The sequence below is a fragment of the Heloderma suspectum genome, chromosome 6 (assembly GCF_057233095.1).
Source record: "Heloderma suspectum isolate Gila_16-S chromosome 6, 16-S_ref, whole genome shotgun sequence".
In the NCBI taxonomy this organism is placed as follows: domain Eukaryota; kingdom Metazoa; phylum Chordata; class Lepidosauria; order Squamata; family Helodermatidae; genus Heloderma; species Heloderma suspectum.
In genome coordinates this window covers 70,271,205-70,292,221 of record NC_139463.1, presented here as the reverse complement: position 1 = coordinate 70,292,221, position 21,017 = coordinate 70,271,205, and the positions used below count along the sequence as shown (strand labels likewise).

Genomic DNA, 21,017 nt, shown 5'->3' with positions numbered 1-21,017 from the left:
GATATAGGCAGGTATGTTGCAGAAAGGAGGCTGCAGAGCAAACAGCTCCTGACAGCACAATGGCAATGAAAGAGCAAATAGCTCCTGGCAGTGATTTCTGTTTGAAGCTGAAAAGCAGCCTCAAAGACTGCAATTGAGAGCAAAAGCTCAGGGGAAAGGAACTGCTTCACATTTTATGTTCCTGCTCAAAATCATGGGGGGAAACACACAGGGCAGCCGCTTACACATCACCGAACAAGAAAAGAGGACACAGATTTGCACATAATGTACATAGGAGAATTTATATGTATAGGTGCACATTTAGAAATACTGACTATAATTTTAATAGACATACAATAGGGAAGACTGTGGGACTTCTACAGTGGGGAAGACTGTGACAAGGTGACCTGTCTGCCTGCTCAGTCTGTTTCCCAGGTGCTCAGTGTTGATGGACATTTTCGAGCTCCTTCCTGCTCTCCCTTCTGAGAGCTCTTTATCCTGTGTTTAGGACACGCACCATCCTATGCATCTTTAGACAGAAAAAAGGCCTACAACTTCCAGCATGCCCCAGCTGGCTGGCTGGGGCATGCTGGGAGTTGTAGGCCTTTTTTCTGTCTAAAGATGCATACGATTGCGCCTTTATTCATTTAACTGGACAGCACTTTAAACAGAGGACACCTTCAAATAGAGGACTGTCCTCTGGAAAGTAGGACACGTGGCCACCCTAGGCCTAAGTACAAGGCAGGCCTCAGGTTTCAGTACATGCTCAACAACTGGCAAATGTACTTTAACACAGATTGCAACTCAAATCAATGGGGCAAAATCCAACATAAGTCCTACTTAGAGTAAACCAATTGAAATGAATGGGACTTCAGTTAGTCATGACTAACTTAAGCTCCATTTATTTCAATAGGTCTACTCTAAGTAGGACTTACGTTGGATTTTGGCCAGTGTCCTGACTAATCAAAGGCTGGCAAAAGTTCTGAATCTAAATTTTGATTCTTTAGAATGCAGAGTACTGTCAAATACTGTCCCTGTTGCAACTTCAATGTTGGAGAATTTCAGGCAATAAAGGCAAGTTGCAAATTCGAGCTCCTTATTTTATCCAGACATTTTAAACCCAAGAGTGTTTAAAGGCCAGGGGAATCTTGAGAATTCGGAAAATATGATTTTTGCAAGGAAATTAAAGTTAGAGGAATCCACTTGATTTTCCTGCCCCCTCCCAGATTTGCTTCTGTTCTATGGACTCTCTGTTTATACCATTTTTCTCTCTCTTATCACAGGTCAAGATCTGGTTCCAGAACAAGCGTTCCAAGTTCAAAAAGATTATGAAGCAGGGCTCGAGCATCCAAGACGATCACCTTCACAGTTCCTCGTCTTTGTCCCCTTGTTCCCCCAACATACCCCCGCTCTGGGACATCCCCATCGCATGCAAAGGAGCACCCCTCCCCCACAGCAGCTACCTAAACAGCTTTGGACCTTGGTACCACCAGCCACAACACCAAGACACAATGGGGAGGCCTCCAGTGATGTGACGAAGGCAGAACGCGGAGCATCAACCTATCTAGTGTGCCTCTGCCTCCAAAGCTCTGACCAGGGTCCCTGGAGCAGGAAATGGATGGAGCGGGTGGCTTCTTCGAAGAACCCCCCAGCGCTTCTCTGTCTTGACGAGAAGCTCTCTGGCAGGAGATGACTGCAAATGCACAGGTGGAGAACCCCAAGCTGTTCAAGGACCAAATCTAACAACTGTGGCGGAACATGCAGGGAGGAGATAGGGCAAGAACTCCCCACCCACCGAAACATGACCGCAAGTCAAAATCCCATTTCAAGCAGCGTCTCTTCATCAGGGATTTACAAGAGTGGTGTCTGTGTTTTTGTTCCAAAGATAGGCTCAGGAGTGACACAGCCTTGTATTGGATCTAGTTGTGTTAGTAAGATCTGAGTTGCCATGTTTTTTCTTTTGTTCAGTCCACCACCACCCGTCCCCAGGCAGGGGTTCTTTGCCTTAAAACAGTTTTGATGGCAGACAGCAATTAAACAGGTTATCATTTTTTTCCTAACATGGAGGTTCAGACAGTGATGGAAAAGTTTCACCTCTTGCATTTCTACCTGTCATGCAGCTGCTAAAGGCACAGGAGAATGGCCATCTTTTCTTCTGGCAGCTGTAGTTAGTGTAGCAAGGTTTTGAGCTGCACAGAGCTCTACTTCAGACAGGTATTAGGAAAAAAGGACAACTGGGCTAGGTAGAAATACACCAGGAGTGGGGAACCTATAGCCCTCCAGCTGTTCTTGGAGTACCACTCGTATCGGTCCCAGCCAGTATAGCCAATGTGACGGATGATGGGAGTTGGAATCCAACATCTGGATGGCCATGGATCTCCTACTCCTGTGCATTGGCATAACTCCATGATTGGGGCGGGGAGGCAGGCGGTAAAATACAGGTTAGCTTTGAGATAACAATACCATCTCTTCTCATGGGATTAAAACCGGCAAGACCTTTTACCCATCAAAATGGGTTCAATATACTCCCACCTCCTAAGTACAAAAGAAATAGATGATGGTTATAGGTAGCCAGTGTCCATGCAGCACTTCAACTTGCTAATGTAACAAATTAGGTTTTTAAAAATGCTTCCTGCAAAGCCAAATTTGCTTCAAAGTTTGTCTGTGTTACTAAGATATTTTTTGTGTTAAAACCAGGATTGTGTTTACAGTTAATTAAAAAAAAGTTTGTGGAATGTAATCCCCATATCCCCTTTCCCTCCCATTTTTTAAAACCATCATTTATATTTTTTTCCAGCCACTACATGACGTCTCCCCACACCCAAATAACTTGAGTCTATTTAACTAAGCAATTTTAAAACTAACTTAACTTCTTTCTTCCCCACACTTTGCCAAGCATAATGACAAAAATTTTATTTATTGAAATAAAACTCTTGGTATATTGTTTTCTCTTTATAAACAGAATGTAAAACTATAAATATTTTTTTTTGTACAAAAGAATTTTGTTCAGCCCTTTCTTTATAGCTCTTGTAAAAATTTGAATATGGGAGTTAAAATGGAAACTCTATTCATGGATGGAAACAGGCCTCCAGAAGCACAACAGTATGCTCTGTTCCCCATAGGGGAAGCATCCAACAACTTGGTAATGAGGACTTGGCATGGAATTCTCTGGACTGGGGCCAACAGCTGGACCATAGTACATGTCCTAACCCCATGAACCTTGTTCGAAACCACCTCAGTTGATCTGTTTCGATTGTTAGGTCAGGCATCCCTGAGAAACTTCCTTCTTTCCTACCTGATCTCGTCTGATCTTGGAAGCTAAGCAGGGTCAGGCCTGGCTAGTACTTGGATGGGAGACCGCCTGGGAATCAGGCTTCCTGCATTGAGCAGGGGGTTGGACTCGATGGTCTTGTAGGCCCCTTCCAACCCTATGATTCTATGATACTTTCTAAGACTGGCCCAAGACATTTTGCTGCCTGAGGTGAAGGACACGATGGCTGCCCATCTCACCCTCTTCCATGTACAAACGTTGATTGGGACAATCTATAGCGGGCGCCAAGGGTCAGAATTATTGGGCATCTGCTGAGGCCCACACCCCAGTGAGGGGGCTCACTACTCTTCTGGCCTGGTTGCTCCTGTTTCTCCTTCCTGTCACTGCCTGTTCACCTGCCCTCTTCAAGTGAGCAAACAGTGAGACATATGAGGTGAAGGAGCGGTAACTCAGAGCCAGCCTAAAACGTTTTGGTGCCTGAGGCGAAAGACAAGATGGCACCTCTCCCTTGTACAAAAGGAAACCTGACTGGCAGTTGAAACTTACTTCAACACTGGTGATGGTTCCACGTCTTCCACTGCACCTGAAGAGGCAGCAGGCTTGCTGAGCAGGGCAGGCAGTAGCACAACCCCCACAGCTCTGCCCTCAACACCTCGCTGCAGATCACTGTGCACCGGTATCTGTTGCCTGAGGCAGCCACCTCACTCTGTCAATGGTCAGGCTGGCCAGATGTTACAGTGCTCATTTCAATTCACCCATGTTATGGATGGACCTTGTTTTTTGTTGTTTATTCGGTCAGTCGCTTCCGACTCTTCGTGACTTCATGGACCAGCCCACGCCAGAGCTTCCTGTCAGCCGTCGCCACCCCCAGCTCCCCCAAGGTCGAGTCCGTCACCTCCAGAATATCATCCATCCATCTTGCCCTTGGTCGGCCCCTCCTCCTTTGGCCTTCCACTTTCCCTAGCATCAGCATCTTCTCCGGGGTATCCTGTCTTCTCATGATGTGGCCAAAGTACTTCAGTTTTGCCTTTAATATCATTCCCTCAAGTGAGCAGTCTGGCTTTATTTCCTGGAGTATAGACTGGTTTGATCTTCTTGCAGTCCAAGGCACTCTCAGAATTTTCCTCCAACACCACAGTTCAAAAGCATCTATCTTCCTTCGCTCAGCCTTCCTTATGGTCCAGCTCTCTCAGCCATAGGTTACTACGGGGAATACCATTGTTACTCAATCTCAAATACGGAGCAATGTTAAGGTCTAGGAAGAAAATGACTGTTGGAACTGGTAACGGTCTGATGGTACTTTCGGTCTTCTTTCAATATGATGAAACCTCTCACCTTTTACAGAGAATGGCCCTGTTCACATGCAACTCTAAGCCATAATTCTTAGGGAATTTCTGCTAACCACGGCACCTTAGCGTGTTGTGCGGAGGGAGAAAAACCCACTAACCCTGGTTCCAGAACCACCCCAGGTAAACGCCCCATGCAGCGGGGTTAAGGGGCCTTGGGGTGGCTTACTGTTACGTGTGGTGGGCTCTCCGGTGGTTAGAAAGGGCTCCTGGTGGTTTCTAGGCTGCGACCATAAAAACGGTAGCTTTGAGCATCCCACACTTCCAGTTACACTCTAGCCGGCATGGACTTTCTCTGTGGTCACCATTGCATAGTGATGGATGGAGGAGCCGACGTGTTTGTTTTCACAGCACAACGGCTGCTGCCATCCACCAGTGGCGGAGGATGGTTAAGGTAACTATGGAGGGGGTGTTTACGGGAACCACATGGCACCACGTGGTTCCCAGCTGTGTGACAGGTGCGCATATCGTGGTTTTGCTACCCCCCCAGTAGTTACCCTAACCACACTCCCCCCATGCACATCTGAACAGGACCAGTGTGTTTTCACACCTACCACAAAAAACAGTTCTTGCCTTTCTCATGTAGTCTTGCCAACTCTTGAAATAAATGTTCTGGTACCTGGGTATGGCCTGGTGGGCTTAGGACAGGAACTTATAGAAAACATTCTGTTCATCTAAGTAAGACCCCCGCCCCCAATGGCAGCCATTTTGTGACTGGCCACACACCCCTTGGCAGTCATTTTGTGGTGGTGTCCATAACAGGTTCCTCACATTTCTAAATATGCCCACAGGCCCCAAAAGGTTGGGAGGCCCTGATCTAAAGAGTATGGCGATTACACATGTTTACAACTTCCCTCCTACCAAGCATATCATCCACACGTGATATCAGGACCTCAGAAATCACAGTCCAACCCAGACTACAACTGTGCCGCAATCAGAAAGTGGGAAATAACCTACATACAAAGCCGATGACAAGAAAGTGAGTCAAGCCGCAGACCTATAGAGGTCAAGTCACACATACGTGTTAAATGGTCAAAGCATTAAAGCACCTAGAACACATTTACCTATTTTATAGATAGGAATGAGGTCAGCCCACATGTCCCCATTGCAGAGAGCTCAAAATACAGAAAAGAGCAGAGAGCTTAAAGTAAGCCAAGCCACGACTTCTACAGGTCAAGACAAATGCATGCATGATATGGTCAAGGAATTAAGCATATAGGAAACGCAAACACTTTGACCATTATGTGTCATATATGCGCACACACAGAGGGCAAGACTGGCCAGCCCCAAGCAGACTGAGAGACTCGGATGTATCCTCAGAGACAGAGCTCCCCATCGCGAAACTGTTTCTTTTGCCAAGACATGTGCCACAAGGCCGGTGCTGGGCTGGTGACAGCAGTGTGGGATGGCCTGGGCTGAGGAGGCTGGCCAGGGAAAGACCACAGAAACTGCCCACTCGTGCTCTGCCTGTGACACAGCTTTGCCACTCTCCAGCAACTGTTTCCCATCAACCTTTCCCCTCCACTGCTCAGGGACCTCCTCCTTGCAGCTGCCCGCCCACCATGGAGTGTGGTGGCCATTTTAAATATTGCAACCCAGCAGCTTACACTAGGAGTCGGTTGGTCAGGGCCCCAGGGCCCCAGCACACAGGCACGGTGTCTGAAAGAAGGGAAGGGAAGGTCCGGACTGTTTTCCCCAGTTGATTGGCAACCCTAGGTCCATTCTCAAGGCAGACATAACTAGATTAACAAAGAGACTTGTAGCATTCTAAGGTTCAACAGCAGGGCCGGTTCCAGATCTGGGGGAGCCCTTGGCAAAGTGCCCTCTGTTGGGGCCCTTCTATGTTGGTGGTTTTACCTGGCAGGGATGATGGGAACAGCCATTTGAGTTTCTCACAGTGCCCTACAGCAGCACTACATCAGGGGCATTTGAGGGAATGAAAATGGTGGCTCACAGACCCAGACACCAGGGCAGATGCCAGTGTAAGCCCTAGAAAGGTGGTGCCCCAGCAGCTGCCCAAGGGTGCCAGATGTTGATGTGGGGTGTGTACAGCAGGCTAGCAGTTATTCCCCTGGAAATGGGCTAGAATGCTCACTGGACCTAAAAATGGTTCCCTTCCACATTCTGTCCTGCAGTAACACCATTCACATGTGTAAACAAATAGTATGAGAAAGAGTGCAAACAGGAGTCATGTGTAAACGTCAAGAGTCCACCCGCATTGAGGAAACAGCTTGAAATGGAGCTGGATGAGAGGATAAAAAGCTGAGAAGATTAGTGGCATAACTGAATTAAATCTGACTCACCGTCCTGCCAACCCCCCCCCTTCCCCCTTCCCCTAAGTTTCTATTCTCTGAATTTTGATGACAAATATTCCCATGACTATTCTTGGGATGGGTGAATGCTGGGTGAATAATTGACCTTTAGCATCCGCATCGACATTCAAGAACTTTGTTTTATTAGCTATCAGTGTTTGGCAGTATCTGACTGCTGACATGCGGTAGCAGTTAGTAAATTTTGTAACTCTAGTTTATTCATCTCCCCAGTTGAGCCATAAGAACAGGAAGCAGCAACAGCCTTGATGTTGCCCATCACTAGTTAGCCCCTGCACAAAGTCTTCTTCAGTACAGTCTTGCATTTCAATTGAAATTATAGTAATTTTTGCTAAATTTGCATGCATATATATATATATATATACACACACACACACACACACACACACACACATATAAACGAGCATTGCAATTTTTATGCAAATCTGTATCTGCTTTCACCCTTTTGGCAATCCATATATGGCTCCCCTAGCTATTTGACAGATGGGGGACCTGTGGCTAAGAGTGAGTGGCTTGCCTAAGGCTAACTAGTGAGTTTGTGGCAGAGGTGAGAGTCAAACTGAGGACTTCTTGACTGTTAGCTCAAGTCTCTTTGCCATTATCCCAGCCCTTCTCTATTAACCCGGAGACCTGCAACCCAGCATCTCTTTAGGACCATCTCCACTTGCTGCTCGACTTCTTCTGGATAGCCCTACAGGCCTGCTCCTCCTTTACCTTAGCCCCGGGACTCTTGACCCCCTGCCAGAACTGACATCCCAATAAAGTGCCTCAGAACATACGCAGAGCATTTTTGCTGTATCGTTGCCAAAAATGGCATGTCTGATCTGATGCTGAAGTGTGGAAAGAATGAGTCACTCAAATGTCCTCTTTCCACACTTCTGGAATCTCAGGTCAGCAGGTATGACTTTAGGCACTTGCCAGCTCTTGGGGAAGGTGGCAACTCTCTTTTTAGAAACTAAGTTCAGGTGAATGCTCCAAAGAAAGAAAGAAATGGGGTAGCGGGGGCTGAGTGAGTGAGACAGACTGGACTTAGCTACATCAACCAGTTTGCCCTTTGGAAAGGCCTCCAGATTGGCTCCTTTCATAATTCACAGGTCAGAGCAGACACCTCGAAATTATCTCTGCTGTGTAATTAACCCCCATTGAACTTTGCCAGGGTCATTAGGACTTCTCTTTCTCTCTCCTACAGGCCTCCTGGAATAAGAGGAACCTTTATACTCCTTGCGCAGTCTCTGTTCCTTTTTTTTCACCTCCACCGTGGCCTCTACAATTATCCAAGCATGGGCAAATCTTACAAACAAAACCAAGGCTGCAACTATTTGGAGTTGAAAGGTAGAGTGTGGGGAGAGGGAAAGATGTTTGAATTTAGCTCTTGATTTCACATGGGCTGCCTCCCTCTGCCACCCCCGTGTCTGATACGCAACCACTGAAAAGTTAATTACTTCAAGATTTGCGTTAAAAGCAAGCAAGACATGGAGAAGGACAAAATAATGACAATATAATAATTTGGCACCAAATAATGATTCAGCCCCCACACACACTCTCCCCCTCTCGCAACTCCAAAATCACATAAAAACATATTCAACTGTCTGCAACACAGCAATTGTCATCCATGTGTTGTGGACACAGGTGAATGGCGGGGCGGGGGACACACACATAACAACCTCCTATGAGAGGAAGGAGAAAATTCATTCAACAATCCTGATAAACCACGGAGTGCCACATTTCTTGCGCCACAAGGATCCTAAGCTATTCTTTATTGCACGTTTTTACTATTATTTGTTTATTTTAGGTGTGTGTAGGCTGTCTTACAGGAACAAGTCCTCCCAAGGATATCAGGGTGATGTAGCTAGGGACGTACTGATTTTGTTAAATCTTTTCTGTCTGTGTTTCGCCGATTGTCCAGCATTTTTAACTCACTGATGAAATCAGATTGTTTTTAAGGTTGTATGAGAATTTCGTTCCATTTGTATTCATGTGCATTAGCGCAAATTTGCACTTGTGCTAATGCTAATTTGCACTTGTACTAATGCACATTAGCACAAGTGTGCATTAGTGTAAATTTGGACATATCCCCCCGCCCCCGTAAAAAAAAAAAAAAAAAAACAGTCTGCAAGTCCACAGAATCCACATGACTCAGAAAAAGCCAGTCTGCTGTGGAAGCCACAGGTCAGATTCATAGAAATCCAAACTCATTTGAATCTGTTGTAGATTTCTCCGACATCCCTAAGTGTAACTGGTCCTCCCCACCCACAATCCCCTTTTTAATCTTTACAACAACCCCGTCAGGGAGATCAGGCTGAAAGATAGAGTTGCCCAAGCTTAAGTACTAAGCCTCATGATGAAATGGGTATTTGAACCTAGGGCATCACGATCCTTCTCTGACACACAGGCTTCCTGTGTGGCTTGCTATGAGTGACCTGATCCCCCATTCTCCCTCCCCCCAGTACTGTAAAGGGTGGCCATTTACAAGCTGCCAAGGAAAGAGGAAATGCATCACCAAAAGAGGACACAGAATTTCATAAAATGTGCACGTGCTAATTCATATTAGCCTGGTGCCCACATTGACATCTTTTTAGTGCCAGGATAAAACTTTCCTATACCCCGAGGCATTTTTGGTGGCATATGATGGGGCTTTTAATGTCATTTGTTTTATTGGTTCTTGTCATGTTATTGTTGAGTGGTTTTAACTGTTTTAATTTGTTTTACATTGTTGGTTTGTTGAAGATTTTATATTACGTTTTTATCATGTTGTGTTTGGGAGTTTAATTCTTTTTGGATATTATGGAAACAGGTATAACACCACACAAGATGAAGCAAGCAAAAATCATCACAATACTCAAACTGGGAAAAACAAATGACCAACCAAAGAACTATCGACCAATCACACTGCAAAGCACTGTCTATAAGCTTCCCGAAAGGCTTCTGCATAATAGAATCAGCCAGAAGATACTCCAGATAATTCCAGTGGAACAAGCTGGATTTCGCCCCGCACAAAGCTGCACTGACCAAGTGCTTTCACTAACAACCTATATAGACGCAGGATATCAGGCGAAGCAAAAAACATCAGTTGTTTTATAGATTTAAGTGCAGCATATGATACAGTGTGGAGACATGGACTACTTTATAAATTAACACAAGTAACCTTGTGCTGAAAAACTACCCAACTTATTGATAATATGCTTGCTGGAAGAACCTTCTCTGTGACTATAGGAGAGGATACTAGCATCCCTAAAATTTTAAACCACGGACTACCACAAGGCTCGGTTCTTGTACCTCTCCTTTTCAATCTATACATAGCAGACATACCACACACATAGTCTAGGAAGTTTGGCTACGTGGATGATTGGGCTATAGCCACACAACATAAATCCTTTGAGACAACTGAAGATGTCCTCACTTCCGATCTAGTCATACTGGATAAATATTTCTGTAAGTGGAGGTTACAGCCCAATCCAACAAAGACGGAAGTAACATGCTTCCACCTTTGTAACAGATCAGCAGGCAGAGAGCTCAACGTTCAATTTAAGGGAAACCGGCTCAATCACAACATGCATCCCAAATACCTTGAGGTCACACTGGATAGGACACTTTCCTATAAAGAACACTTGATGAAGACTGCTGCCAAACTGAGAAGTAGAAATAACATTCTACACAAACTATGCAGCACTAGCTGAGGCTCGACAGTGGATACGCTAAGAACGACCGCACTCAGTCTGGTTTACTCAGCAGCAGAATACTGTGCCCCAGTGTGGCTTAACAGTCCGCACACAAGAAAGATCAATACACAACACAACTGCATGAGTCAATGCATATTGTTAGTGGGACGATACAATCTACTCCCACATACTGGCTGCCTGTTTTGAGCCATATACCACCTCCGGATGCAAGACGAAAGAATACCGGAAGATTATTGACAATCTCCAGCTACCAATATTAAATGACGTAACCTACTTGGAGCGAAACAGGTTAAGATCGAGACATCCAGCCATTTCTACTGCTAAAGCTCTTCTAAAAGATGATTTCAATATCCACAACACGTGGAAACAACATTGGCTAGGAAATTGCCTTCCACAATACCGAAGCTTGCCCTGCATCTTGGAAAAACCACCTGGATTTGACCAGCCCCGTGCGATATGGACAAACTTGAACCAAATTTGCACGGGTCATGGTAGATGTGCAGATGCCTTTTATAAATGGGGCAAAACAACATCATCAAATTGTGATTATGGGGCTGAAAAACAAACTATCCAACATATAGTGACAGAGCGTCAAAACCGAGCCTACAATGGAGACTTTGCTGATTTCCTGGCTGTGACAACAGAAGTAAAAAACTATATCTGTAACCTAGACATACATTTGTAATATTTCTGTCTATATTTTATATTTTACATTTCATATTTATTATGCTCTATGTTTTTATTGTAATGTGCCATACGATAAATAATAATTGGGTTTTAATTTTCATGAACCATCCAGAGATCTTTGGTTATTGGGCAGTGTAGAAAAGAATAAATGAAATACAGATGCAAATTTTAAAATAATTATAATTTAAATAGAAGAATAGTACATCTCACCATAGTCTGTTGTTGGCCTGTGTGCCTGCATGTTCATTCCTCTCTTCGATGAGCAGCAGTTTTTATAGTTCTTTATCTTTTCTATCAGATTTGGACTGGACAGCCCTTCAAAGAGAGGACACCTTCAAAATAGAGCTCTAGCAGCTCTTCAAACAGAGCATAATTAAACCCAATTTGGATGGCTTTAAAAGGGGGTTGGACAAATTCCTGGAGGAAAAGGCTATCAATGGCTACTAGTCCTGATGTCTATGTGCTACCTCCAGTGTCAGAGGCAGTGAGCCTATGTACACCGGTTGCTGGGGAACATGGGTGGGAGGGTGCTGTTGCACTCATGCCCTGCTTGTGGGTTTCTGATCGACAGCTGGTTGGTCACTGTGTGGACAGAATGCTAGACTAGATGGACCCTTGGTCTGATCCAGCAGGGCTCTTCTTATGTTCTTATAGTGGAGCCAAGGGTCGTAGGGATGCAGGGACAGTACTTTCTGATTATCTGGGATGCTGACATCATCTCTCCCCACCCCCTCAACTTAGAATTCCCTGTTTCCACTGAACTTAGCTGCAATCCTCACAGTAGCGGGGGGTGGGGGAGAATACATTTTCCTTGCCACAGTATATTGTTCCCTATTGTAATGCAACATATTTTGGGATGGGATATATTGCTATGTGGCTCTGGTCCTTCTTGGAGGGGCAATTTCAGAAGGTGGTGCTGGGGGATTCTTGCTCAATGGCATACCATTGGCCTATGGTGTCTCTTGTTGTTCCATCTTGTCACCCATGCTATTTAAGATAAACGCTAGGAGAGGTCGTTGGGGGCTGGTGCCATCAGTGTGCTCATGATACCCAACTTTATCTCTCACTTTCCTCTAAATCGAAGAAAGCTGTTCAAGTACTAAATTGGTGTCTGATGGACTGGATGAGGACAAACAAATTGAAGCTTAATCCAGACAAGACAGAGGTTCTCCTGGGCAGCTGAAAGGCAGATCAAGGACTAGGGATTCAGCCTGCTCGTGGATGGGCAATGAAGCTTCATGGAAGACCTGCTCCTGGTTGATATGAAAACTCCTAGAAGAGGTTTGATGATACGGACTAATGCAGCTGCCTGCATTTTTGGACTCTCCCTGGGGGCATGGCTACAGGGGCTGTCAGCATTTATCGCTACACGATAAATGTATTTATTAATAAATTTAATATAAATTTATAAATTTATATTTATCGCCATAGCGGACTGCCCTCTGTAAAAGAGGATACATGGCCACACTATCACCACAACACAGGGTGTGAAAGGGGAGTCATATCCATGCGCCCTGTTTCCCAATTCTGCTGGGAAACAGAACAAGAGAAGGTGGCTCTCCTTGGGAGCCCTGTTTCCCAGAAAAAACAGTTCCTCGCGGGGCCTGGTTTCCCTGCAGAACCAGGAATGCTAGGAAAGAGGGAGCGCAAGGACAGCCATTCTCAGGAAGATCTCTCTGATGGGGGCGGGGGGAGGTTTTAGCTGCACCCTATCCCAGTGATACTATTTTGTACTGCGGGGATGGGGGAGAGCTTAAAACCTCCCCACCACAGCAATCTGCAGGAGATTTGTGTGTGTGCATGCCTGTTTACGTGAGTATGCGTGTATGTGCATGGTTGCCCACCCTGCTCTAATCACAGTGCACCACACTAGTTGGTGTGCTAGGCACTGCTTTTCCCATACTCTGGATTCAATTTTTTGTACAAAATACATTGGGCACGGTTAGGGTGGCCATAGAGGCCCATGGCGGGCTCCACAGGACAGTCCTCTATTTGAAGTCCTCCTCCTCTGTTTGAAGGGCTGCAAGACTTCCGTGGGACAGGATTAAGCATCCACATCACTTTGCCATGTGAAATCAATGGGATTCAAATGTGTACAATGTTGCAGGATTGTGCTTTGGGGCTGGGCACTTCTGCATCGCAGAAAAATAAGAAATGCATCACCCAGAAAGAGGACAGAAGGGGACACAGATTTGCACAAATTGTACATGTGCTAATCTATATGGGTAGGATGCAAATTTGGAAATAATTACAATAACTTAAATAGAAATATCATACACCTCCCCATTGTGGGGACAGGAGAGACTGTAACCAGGGCAACTGTGTGCCTTACCCACTCTACTGTCCAGGCCTAGATCTACACTCTGCTTTATAGCGTTATTGAAGTGCACTGAATGATCACTGTTGGGGCACATTACATATTGGATACACCACTTTTGTGGTGTTATTTCCTGCTTTTTATTCCACGTTATTGAAAATACCGCAACACATGTCATTGTGCATCCTACAAGGTATAAATGCACAAGAGGGATATAGCGTTACTATGGTGGAATCGTAATGATATGACACAAGGTGTAGATCTGGTCCAGGTGTTAACTGGGGATGGTTAATTTCAAGGTACCTAATCTCCGTTCTGATGGTTCTTTATCTTTAACCTCGGCTGAATCTACACACAACACTTTTACCATTATCATACTGCAATGATAACTGTTGGTGCACATGATACCAGTGGGCACCAATAGTTATCACTGCAGTATGATAACGGTATAACTGCTACGTGTAGATTCAGCCCTGGACTTGCACTGGGCAGCTCATCAAATAGAGGACACCTTGAAATAGAGGACTGTCCTCTGACTAGGGAATTTGTGGATTTTGTTTCTATGTTTCACAGATTGTCTGGTGTCTTTTGTTGCACCATCTGCTCATAAGCCAGAATGTTGTTCTACTTGCCCTGTTTCGCATTAGTGCATTTACGAAAGCAAAATAGTGCAAATCCTGTAAAGTAAAAACAACAACAACAGTCCACGTTGAAGGAATCCGTGTGACTTGGAAAAAGCCCGTCTGCTGTGGAATCCACAGGTTGAAAGCATTGAACTCTGAACTCACTTGAATTCGTGGCAGATTTCTCCACCATCCCTGCCTCTGCCAGGCCATCAAATAGGGGGTGCTTCTGTAAAGTTCGACACATGGCCACCTTAGGAGGATATAAAAGAAAATACTCTTTTTATTTCAAGAATCCCTCCTTGTTTTCTAGATATGCTATTATTGTAGAGTAAAAGAGAAGAATTGAAGTTAGCAAGTCCCCCCATGCACATGTGAGCCACCAGCGAGGGAAGGATTTTGTATGAATGTGTATTCCTTTATTTCACATCAAAGTAATTTTAAAATAACATTTTTACTGGGTAAAACAAACAAACAAACAAACAAACCCAAAACAGGTGAAAGACCTGCCACAAGCAGATAAGATCTAACACAAATGTCTCCCTGGAGTGGAAACTAATTGGGACAAGTGAGCTGGTTGTTGTTGTTGTTTATTCGGTCAGTCGCTTCCAACTCTTCGTGACTTCATGGACCAGCCCACGCCAGAGCTTCCTGTCAGCCGTCGCCACCCCCAGCTCCCCCAAGGTCGAGTCCGTCACCTCCAGAATATCATCCATCCATCTTGCCCTTGGTCGGCCCCTCCTCCTTTGGCCTTCCACTTTCCCTAGCATCAGCATCTTCTCCGGGGTATCCTGTCTTCTCATGATGTGGCCAAAGTACTTCAGTTTTGCCTTTAATATCATTCCCTCAAGTGAGCAGTCTGGCTTTATTTCCTGGAGTATAGACTGGTTTGATCTTCTTGCAGTCCAAGGCACTCTCAGAATTTTCCTCCAACACCACAGTTCAAAAGCATCTATCTTCCTTCGCTCAGCCTTCCTTATGGTCCAGCTCTCGCAGCCATAGGTTACTATGGGGAATACCATTGCTTTAACTATGCGGACCTTTGTTGTCAGTGTGATGTCTCTGCTCTTAACTATTTTATCAAGATTTGTCATTGCTCTCCTCCCAAGAAGTAAACGTCTCCTGATTTCCTGGCTGCAGTCAGCATCTGCAGTAATCTTTGCACCTAGAAAGACAAAGTCTATCACTGCCTCCACATTTTCTCCCTCTATTTGCCAGTTATCAATCAAGCTGATTGCCATAATCTTGGTTTTTTTGAGGTTTAACTGCAACCCAGCTTGTGAACTTTCTTCTTTCACCTTCATTATGAGGTTCCTCAGCTCCTCCTCGCTTTCAGCCATCAAAGTGGTATCATCTGCATATCTGAGATTGTTAATGTTTCTTCCAGCGATTTTAACTCCAGCCTTGGATTCATCAAGCCCAGCATGGCGCATGATGTGTTCTGCGTACAGGTTGAATAGGCAGGGTGAGAGTATACAACCCTGCCATCCAGTCCGTTGTTCCGTGGTCTGTTATTACCATTGCTACTTGGTCGTTGTACAGATTCCTCAGGAGGCAGACAAGATGACTTGGTATCCCCATACCACCAAGAACTTGCCACAATTTGTGATGATCCACACAGTCAAAGGCTTTAGAATAGTCAATAAAACAGAAATAGATGTTTTTCTGAAACTCCCTGGCTTTCTCCATTATCCACCGGATATTGGCAATTTGGTCTCTAGTTCCTCTGCCTTTTCTAAACCCAGCTTGTACATCTGGCAATTCTCGTTCCATGAATTGCTGGAGTCTACCTTGCAAGATCTTGAGCATTACCTTACTGGCATGTGAAATAAGTGCCACTGTTCGATAGTTTGAACATTCTTTGGTGCTTCCCTTTTTTGGTATGGGGATATAAGTTGATCTTTTCCAATCTGTTGGCCATTCTTGTGTTTTCCAAATTTGCTGGCATATGGCATGCATCACCTTGACAGCATCATCTTGCAAGATTTTAAACAGTTCAGCTGGGATACCGTCATCTCCTGCTGCCTTGTTATTAGCAATGCTTCTTAAGGCCCATTCAACCTCACTCTTCAGGATGTCTGGCTCTAGCTCACTGACCACACCGTCAAATCTATCCCCGATATTATTATCCTTCCTATACAGATCTTCCATATATTCTTGCCACCTTTTCTTGATCTCTTCTGCTTCTGTTAGGTCCTTGCCATCTTTGTTTTTGATCATACCCATTTTTGCCTGGAATTTACCTCCGATGTTTCTAATTTTCTGGAAGAGGTCTCTTGTCCTTCCTATTCTATTATCTTCTTCCGCTTCCACGCATTGCTTGTTTAAAAATAATTCCTTATCTCTTCTGGCTAACCTCTGTAATTTTGCATTTAATTGGGCATATCTCCCCCTATCATTGTTGCCTTTTGCTTTCCTTCTTTCTTGGGCAGTGTCTCAGCAGACAGCCATCTTGCCTTCTTGGTTTTCTTTTTCTTTGGGACCTTTTTTGTTGCCGCCTCCTGAACAATGTTGCGAACTTCTGTCCATAGTTCTTCCGGGACCCTATCTACTAAATCTAGTCCCTTAAATCTATTCTTCACCTCCACTGCATATTCATTAGCAATATTAGTGAGCTCCTATCTAACTGATCTGTGGGTCTTCCCTATTCTCTTTAGTCTGATTCTAAATTGTGCAATAAGAAGTGCGTGATCTGAACTACAGTCAGCTCCAGGTCTTGTTTTTACCAACTGCATAGATGTCTGTCACCTTTGGCTACAAAGGATGTAGTCAATCTGATTTCGATGTCGACCATGTATAAAGTTGTCTCTTAGGTTGTTGGAAGAGAGTGTTTGTTATGCACAGTGAGTTGTCTTGGCAAAATTCTATCAGCCTATGTCCTGCTTCATTTTGTTCTCCCAGACCATGCTTGCCTGTAATTCCAGGTCGTTTGACTACCCACCTTAGCATTCCAGTCTCCTGTAATGAAAATAACATCTTTTTTTGGCGTACTATCCAGTAGGTGCTGCAGATCTTCATAGAACTGATCTACTTCTGCTTCTTCAGCATCTGTGGTTGGGGCGTATATTTGGATCACTGTGATGTTAAATGGCTTACCTTGAATTCCAATTGAGATCATGCTGTCATTTTTTGGATTGTATCCAAGCACTGCTTTAGCCACTTTATTATTCATTATGAAGGCTACTCCATTTCTTCTGTGGTCCTCTTGTCCACAGTAGTAGATCTGGTGGTCATCTGATGTGAAGTGGCCCATTCCAGTCCATTTCAGTTCACTGACACCCAAAATGTCTATATTTAATCTTGACATCTCCCCAATAACCACATCCAATTTGCCCTGGGTCATAGATCTTACATTCCAGGTTCCTATGGTGTGTTGATCTTTAGAACATCGGATTCGTCGTTCACCACCAGCACCATCGGCTGCTAGCCGTCCTTTCGGCTTTGAGCTAGCTGCGTCATCACATCTGGGGCTAGTTGAACTTATCCTCTGTTCGGTAGGCAGCAGTAATGCAACCGAAACTCTCCCCACAACCTGAGTTTGATCCCAGTGGAAGCTGGTTTTCAGGTAGCTGGCTCAGGTTGACTCAGCCCTCCATCCTTCCAAGGTCAGTAAAATGACTACCCAGCTTGCTGGGGGAAAGGTAGTTAGGACTGGGGCAGGCAATGGCAAACCACCCCACTATACAGTCTGCCAAGAAAACGCCAAGGAAAAATGGCATCCCTCTAGGGGTCAGCAATGACTCGGTGCTTGCACAAAAGGAAGTGAGCTGGAGAAAGTCATTAAAACAGAGGAGATTGTAAAATTGAATATATAATGTTGCACTTTAACTGGTGTGTTCATTTTACCATCAATTTTTGACAAGGTTGTGTGTCTCTTTAAACGATGAAAGTGAAATTTCTCGCATTTCCATGAAAAACTGCTTTCACATTTTGGCAGAGATTTTCTATAACTGCAGCAAATCATAGCTAACTTCTGCACCAACATCTTTTTTTTTTTTAATCTAATTGTAGCTGCTGTGATTTCCTGCAGAATCATTTCTTTCTCTCTCTGAATTTTGAATGATGTGAAGCTTGCATCCTATTTTTCACTCCCTAATCAGTGGTGGCTCCAGGTTTCTGAGGGCCCTTGAGTAAAACACCCCCAGAGCCCCCCCCCCCCGGTGAGTCTGCTTTCTGACCGCCATTGTCACCAGTTGCTATTATTCATCCTCCTCTACATTGGTACCGCTTGCTTGCCTGACAGGCAGAGAGCCAGGGAGCAAGGAGGCAGGGGCATCTCCTGCTCCTCCTTCTTACCCCCACTGTTGTCTGGGCCAGCGCAAGAGGGAGGTGAACAAGCAGGTTGCAGTAGTGTAGAGCAGGAGCAGCAGCTCCAGGGGGCCCTTGTCCCCTGCTGGGGTGTGGGCCCTTGGTAAGGGCCTGATCATGTTTACCCTTGATGCTGGCCCTGTCCCATGTAATCTTATTGACTATTTGGGGTCTGTACTGCACAGAGACATTTTTAAGTATGTTCAGCGGTATATAAATCTATTAATTAAATAACTAAATATTTGTGAATAGAAGTGCTTAGTGTTCAGTCTGCCTCAGGGCTTACACAAACAAGCAAGGTTAAACTATTTTTAATTTTTCTCTTTCTGCTGGATTGCCTGCCTGCCTGCCTGCTTTTTTGCTGGCTTGCTTGCTTGCTTGTTTTGAGGACTAGTAACTTTCTTTAGGGTGCAACCCTATGCGTGTTTAGCCAGAAAAAAGTCCTACAGCTGAGGGCTGGCTGGGGAATGCTGGGAGCTTTAGGGCTTTTTTCTGTCTAAACATGCATAGGAATGCGCCCCTAAAAATCAGTCTGTGATCTGTTGCAGGCAGTGCCTGCTCCAGGTTTCTGAGGGCCCTTGGGCAAGACACCCTCAATGGACCCCCTCCCACAGTGAACGTACCTTCTCACGGCCATTGTCACCAGCTGCTATTATTCATCCTCCTCTACATTGGTACCGCTTGCTTGCCTGACAGGCAGAGAGCCAGGGAGCAAGGAGGCAGGGGCATCTCCTGCTCCTCCTTCTCACCACCACCCTTGTCTGAGCCAGAGCGAGAGGCAGGCAAACAAGGAGGTTGCAACGGTGAAGAGGAGCAACTCCAGGGATCCTTTGTCAGTGGGCCACTGCTGGGGTGTGGTCCCTTGGCAGGTGACCAGCCATGCCTACACTTGATGCCAGCCCTGGCTTCAGGATTAGATTGGCTTCAGGGTTGTTGCACACCTCGAGATGTAACACTTTTGGAAATTTTGAGGCCGTGGGGGGAAAAAAACATTTTTTCGGGGGGGGGGGTGTCAGAAAAATTGGAAATTTCGGAAAAATTGAAAAATAAGCAATACTTATTCTTTGTAGTGCTCTGTACAGATCTAAAGTCACATTGTTGCTTTAAGACAGCCTTCCCCAAACTGATGCCCTCCAGATATTTCGGAATTCAGCTTCCATCAGCCTCAGGCAGCATGGCCCATGGTCAGGGCTCTCTTCATACCTGGCATTTTATCCTACTACAAACCGATCCTTTTGACTCCAGATCCTTTCCTGGATTTACACTGGCCCTGTATACAGGCATCTCTCAGCATGTCCCTCCGCTCTATACCTTTTCATGGCTGGAAGGAGCTTCATGGAAGGATCAGGATAGAAGGGGGCTGCATTAAAAATGACCATTCCAAGCTCTGCATGATGAATTTATTCAGGGGAGGAGAAAAGGCACTTTTAATACCCACTTAAATCCTAACTGTCAAGCCTTTCACCTGCATGGCTGAGAAGAGAAACTCCCCCATCCACCCTGGGAGGAAAAAAGCCCATCAGTATAGTGAGCAAAAGGGAGAAGAAGCAGTCAGTGAAGTCAGTGGGAGGGGAAGGTTCCAAGTCAGTGCATTGAAGGGGATGGGAGACCTTAAGACTGCTACTCTAAGTAGACTTCCAATGCACTCCTATGCATGCCTACTCAGAAGCAAGCCACACAGATTTCAATGGCACTTACTCCCAGGAAAGGAAAGCCTTACAGCCAATGAGTTTACTCAGAAGTAAGCATTGCTGTGTTCAGGGGGATCTTGGAGAAGCATTTGGGATGGTTAGTCACTTTACAGTTCAAGTGCCCATAGTGGAATGGGAGAGAGGCAGAAACGGTCACTGGAAGCATGGTCAGTGACCAGCCCCCCCCCCAATTGTTGACATGACAATGTTATTCGACACTGCCAAGCAACACTCCCTAGCACACGCCCACACAAAGCAGGATAAAGCACTAAAGGGGAAATATATAGGGGGGAATGGTTTTCCCCGTTCTCAGATAACACGGGAAGAGGGAGGGGAAGTTGTGAGATAGCAGCAGGAGAGCAGTGGCAGCATTTAAATCTCCCGTGAAAACCAGTGATTAAAGAAAAATGATCCTGCTTAAAAAACTCAAGTGTGAAGAGAGCCCAAGAATGCTGGGCACTGTAGTCCAAAACATCCAGAGGGCACCAGGCTGGGGAGGGCTGCTTTAGGAATATAGAGCAGCCTTACTGTTACTAAAATTATTTTATGTATGATTTAGTTTGCTGATAAAATTATCATTATATTTTAAAAAAATGTTTAAAGTAAACTAAGTTAGTAAATTCGTAATTATTGTCTGAACTACATTACATGACTGCTATAGCATCAGAAACACAGGACTCTATAGAACAAAACGCAAGCTGTCAAGAATGCACATTTGCTGTCAAGAATGAGCAATGCTGACTCTACTCACATGTTGGGAAACAGCATAAATATCTACCAGTAAA

The 21,017-nt window shown here is 45.0% G+C and overlaps 1 protein-coding gene across 2 annotated transcripts in view; it reads left to right on the top strand.

Annotated features, from left to right (window-relative positions):
- The window catches only part of DLX4 (distal-less homeobox 4), a 28,797-nt gene extending 25,824 nt beyond the window's left edge, over positions 1-2,973 (top strand). For both annotated transcript variants that reach the window (XM_084804769.1, XM_084804767.1), the window contains one exon: positions 1,263-2,973. In XM_084804769.1, coding sequence (XP_084660895.1) covers positions 1,263-1,672 — 410 coding nt within the window. In that variant the 3' untranslated portion in view covers positions 1,673-2,973. The remainder of the gene's footprint in view (positions 1-1,262) is intronic.
- Positions 2,974-21,017: the final 18,044 nt, after the last annotated feature.